Source organism: Berghia stephanieae, chromosome 3 (assembly GCF_034508935.2).
Source record: "Berghia stephanieae isolate SIO BIC M18660-M18661 chromosome 3, UCSD_Bste_1.3, whole genome shotgun sequence".
Taxonomy (NCBI): Eukaryota; Metazoa; Mollusca; class Gastropoda; order Nudibranchia; family Aeolidiidae; genus Berghia; species Berghia stephanieae.
Genome location: NC_088362.1, coordinates 12,982,087 through 12,987,086, shown reverse-complemented (window position 1 = coordinate 12,987,086; position 5,000 = coordinate 12,982,087). Strand labels below are relative to the sequence as shown.

At 31.9% G+C, this 5,000-nt stretch overlaps 1 protein-coding gene across 2 annotated transcripts in view; it reads right to left on the bottom strand.

Annotated features, from left to right (window-relative positions):
* LOC144967163 (hillarin-like) overlaps positions 1-5,000 on the bottom strand; it is a 24,210-nt gene that overhangs the window by 17,771 nt on the left and 1,439 nt on the right. The window contains exons 2-4 of one of the 2 annotated variants that reach the window (XM_078904063.1): positions 3,986-4,113; positions 3,415-3,629; positions 2,426-2,440 (exon numbers count right to left, since the gene is read on the bottom strand). In XM_078904063.1, coding sequence (XP_078760189.1) covers positions 2,426-2,440; positions 3,415-3,629; positions 3,986-4,113 — 358 coding nt within the window. The remainder of the gene's footprint in view (positions 1-2,425; positions 2,441-3,414; positions 3,630-3,985; positions 4,114-5,000) is intronic. The other variant, XM_078904064.1, reaches the window with a different exon arrangement.

Sequence of the window (5,000 nt, the reverse complement as noted above, 5' to 3'; positions counted from 1 at the left end):
CAAAGATCATTCTTCAAAGTTTGTGATGTACAAAATAAATTTGAATAAGAAAAAGGTAGATATATTGTGTCATAACAAATGTGACGATTTTGCTCTAGGTGGTAGGGAGAGGGTTAATGGCGTGAACTGTATTTCTTGCTATTAACATAAATAATATGTTATTGATTCTATATTGGTTTAGAGGGTTACAGGCGCCATCGACATATTGGAGTTTTATCAACAAACAGCAGCAGCTTTGGGTGGTTTGCACTGCTTACTGATTTAGAGATTACCAGTAGATACTGCAAATGGCCGAAGTGAAATGAAATCCGGGTACTAGGAAAACGAAGGGACTAGTTAAACAAACAAACAAACAAACAAACAAAAAACCAAACACAGAAACAACGAAAACAGAAATAAACAGCTATCTATCCAAAGACGAAGGGTTTGTACTTGAAACGTCCCTTGTCTGTTTGGTTCCCATACGAAGCCTCTCCATTTTCACTCTTACGTTAGTATTTTCACGATCACAGGCTTCAGGCAGCCCTTACTATTTTCTATATAATACATACATACATACATACATACATACATACATACATACATACAACATACATACATACATACATACATACATACATGCATGCACACATACATACATACATACATACATACATACATACATACATACATACATACATACATACATACATACATACATACATACATACATACATACAAACATACATACATGCATATAGATAGAATGAAGTTGACGCCACTCGAGTCTTTGCTATTGTCTTTGTTATTGTCACCCGCGTTTATAAGTAATTCTCACGAAACTGTTCCAGACTATAAACGTTTAAGATTACCATAGTTTTGTGTGTTGGTCCGTAATACTTCCGGATGGCAATATTATGATCTTCTTAGCCAAGCGCATACTATCTATGCACACGCGCTATATTCATGCAAAGCGTTTCCAGACAGAGCTGAAATTAATAAGCTCGTATTATAATTCTTGTCAGTTGAATGCAACATTTAAATATCAATACTAAAAACGAAAGATTGCTTGAGTTACGTAAAACTGCACTAAAAATGGTTTCAGTTCATTGCAAACATTGCACTGAAATATATATATAATGCTCTGCTGAAAAACAATGTGTTACTTTTCATTATCTATCATTTAAAAAAAAAAATCTTTCGCGTGTTAATATAATGCTTTATCAAATTTTCATTTTAATAAAAATATTTCAAAAGAAATCAACAATTTGTGGCAATGTGATTTTATCAAATACTGTTATGATAACAAGTATTAGCATAATAATGAAGTTAACATAACTCTTAATTATATCCACATACACGGATATGCAAGACTGTTAATGATTACAGAACGTTATTTATTTATTTATTTATAATATATTACAGGTCTGATAATCCAAAATGCGACGGGCTCATTGTTGTAATGGTAATACTCTTAAACCAACGCAAAATAGTGTCCACTACAACAATGATGGATGAATTCGGTTATCAGGCCTGCAAAAATGTGCACGATGGTTTAATCTAATTTCATTGTAATGCATGGAATATAGATATGTTTGCATTTGTTTGACAGTATTTACACTACAACTCATAACAATTTGAGTTATCAGACTTTACGTTTAGTTCAATTAATATTTTGTAGCAAAGATTTTCATTATAACGAAAAAGAAACTATAAAATGATTAAGTTAAATAAATTAAACCTAAAAGTAAAATGCCTTCATAATTCAGCTACGAATTTAACAGAAAATGTTCAAAAATATATATAGAGGGACTTAGGTGGGATGACTTAGATATTTGTTGTGGGGTTACTTCTATTCTCATTGTAATGGACAATTCAATCGACTATAATACTTGAAACATGAAAAACAAGATGCATGTAGTCTGTTAGATATCCATTATGGCGAAACAAATAAACACAATATTCTAATTTCTTTACGCTAAATCAAAAGAATGAAAAGATGGAATGAAACATAGATTAATTGTTACTTTAAAACTTTTAACTTGATGAAAGAGTAAAAAGTAATAACTAATAATTTTGAAAGGAATGTCCCTGTCGGTGTAGCTATATTATGTGGATAGTTATAAATACGAGCACAAGATCGCTTATTAACAAGAGCATTCTATTTCAAAATGCATGGGAGGTTAGCAATGGTAAAGAGTGGTAAATGGTAACAGTGGTTGATAAAATGTTAGAAATGCATTGGGTTGTTCGAGTCAATACACGATAGAGAGTCAGCAGGAGCTTTAAGTTAGGAAAACCAAAACAACAGTGGACAAAAAATGCAGTTTAGTGATGCAGTTAGTTGAAATTGAGATTGAAATTGTAGTACAGAATTCAGAAGTCATGCCAAGGAAAGATTGTTGAGGCAGGAAGTTGAGGATGGTGCATAAAAACAATTACTTACAGAAAACGACGGAGTCTTATTTCACAGATGAAAGATGATGACGATGACAATAGGAACATATATAATGGTGACAGTACAATTTCAATAAAATATCTAATTCAATATAAGTGTTTTGAAACCAAAAAAAAAACGATATAGGGTAAATTAAAAATCATAAATAAGTTCATGCATATTGTTTAAAAGCATTACACTTACAACATATCAAAAAAATAAAAAATAAACAAAACAAAACATATACATCAATAAAAGTTACTCAATTTACTTGGGAATCATTTGCATTGAGTTAATCAAGTCTATATTATAATATATTACGTATTATAAATACAAAATACATCCATATAATCTGCATCACAAAATTATAGTTTTCAGCACTGACTAAGTAGTAATGGTAAACCAGCAAAAATTATATATTTCTCTGTATATATTCCTATTAGATCAAGTTAAGAGAAGAAATGGAAGTATAAAAACAGAATAGAAAATGAAGAGGTCGAAATCGTGATGAAACAACAACAGGACACAGCAATGTGAGTATGTAGATCAAAGAAACACACGTTGATCAATCAATGTACAGAATTTGACTGTGAAAACACTCAATGTGTAAATTAGGAACACTGGTGTAAATTAGGAACACTGCTATGCAACTTCAAATGCGACACACTACCTCAATAGGACATTAGGTGGGGGTAATCCAGATGTCAATAAGGGTTAAAAGTTAGGGATTTAAAGAAAAAAATGTTCAGAAATGTGAAATTCTAATTTCTTCAGTTTAAAAAATCATATTTTATTGTTTTTCTTTAAAAAAAAAAAAAAAAAAAAAAAAAAAAAAAAAAAACAAAAACAAAAGCAAACAAACAAAGATTGACTAAATTCTGATATTTTCACTGTAATACATTGAAAATTACCCCACATAATACTGTTTCGAGGCGATGGGTCACAGAATTATTATTATTTTTTTTTTTTTTGAAAAGAACTCAAAAGTTTTTAAATACCTGAAAAACATATTTCTTCCCAGGTCCTGACACAGGCCCCTCAATGCCCATGGGAGCCACTTCTCCACTTTTGATCTGAGAGACTTTTTTTCCCAGATGAGTGCGACAGTAGATCTCCTTGTCTCCCGTAGTGGCCTCATTACGACAGTAAGTCCTCACAGTAAGGGGCAGGCCGCAAATCCTACAGCGGAAGCACTGCTTGTGGAAAAGAACGCCTGGGTGGAAATAATAATAATAATAATAATAATAATAATAATAATAATAATAATAATAATAATAATAATAATAATAATAATAATAATAATAATAATAATAATAATAATAATAACAATATTTATTGTCCAAATAGGCTGAAATGTTTGGATTTTCATTTTCTTATTTGTGAACGTGTGTCTGTATTTGCGTGTGTGTGTGTGTGAGAGAGAGAGAGAGAGAGGGAGAGAGAGAGAGAGAGAGAGAGAGAGAGAGAGAGAGAGAGAGAGAGAGAGAGAGAGAGAGAGAGAGAGAGAGAGAGAGAGAGAGAGACTGTGATTTTTTGACTGCTATTTTTGGCAATGTGTTACACACATACCTATATTGACCTGATCTGGTGCAGGGACTCGTCTGTTGCACCTAAAGCAAGGGTCAATGTCAGCCGGACGCGGTGCTTTCTCATACTTGAACTCGTACAATGTTGCCTTCTCGTATGTAAAAGAATATCTAGTTGGAAGATGAGAGAGAATCAGATAGTTTTTCGTTTAAAAGTAACGTTTGGTTAAAACCAACACACTCCTACCAACCGTTAGTTTACTGAATGTCGTAAAATTGAGTGACTCCTTTTATATATTATACACTACTTGGGTTAACCTTTGTTACTTTAAACATGTTTTTTAATTGAATAATACTTCATATTAAAGTAAAACAATTTTCACAATGGATGACCAATGAAAATGTATCCAGGGCCTTCAGAATATGAAAGGCATGTAATAGTGATAGAGAAAGAAAATGCTGATACATGAAGCAGTTCCTTGGCTTATACGGTATAAGAGACATGCTTCAGTCATGTTTCGTTCAGCTCACACTGTCAGTGTTTCATGTTAACGCTTTCCTTGCCAAACAATTTCAATGTTTTTACCATAATGTCATGCCTTCCTAACACTGACATTGATTTATTTAAACTCAAAGCTAAGAGGGTGCTAAATATAATTTTGTTTTATACAAAATTATAACATTATACGTTCTTTTAAACTATACAAAGATTTTTCTTCAAATGTTGTGATGTACATAAAAATTCTGTGTAAGAAAAATGTTCACTGTACCGTAACGATTGTGATGATTTTCCTGTAGTTGGTAAGGAGAGGGTTAGACACTATCAATTTTTAATAGAAATATTAATTATATATGTAATGTCAAAATCAACGTAAAATAAATTCAATAGAAGACCTTCTTTCTATAAGTTCCAACAGAAGACCGTAAAAGGTGGAGGGGTCTTACAAAGAGGATAAAAGAGGCGGCCGAGGCATCACTTCGTATGGCCAAGAGGCGAAATGCATTAGGCAATTAAGTAATTATGATGTTATCTTTCACTAATAAATGACTAATACAAT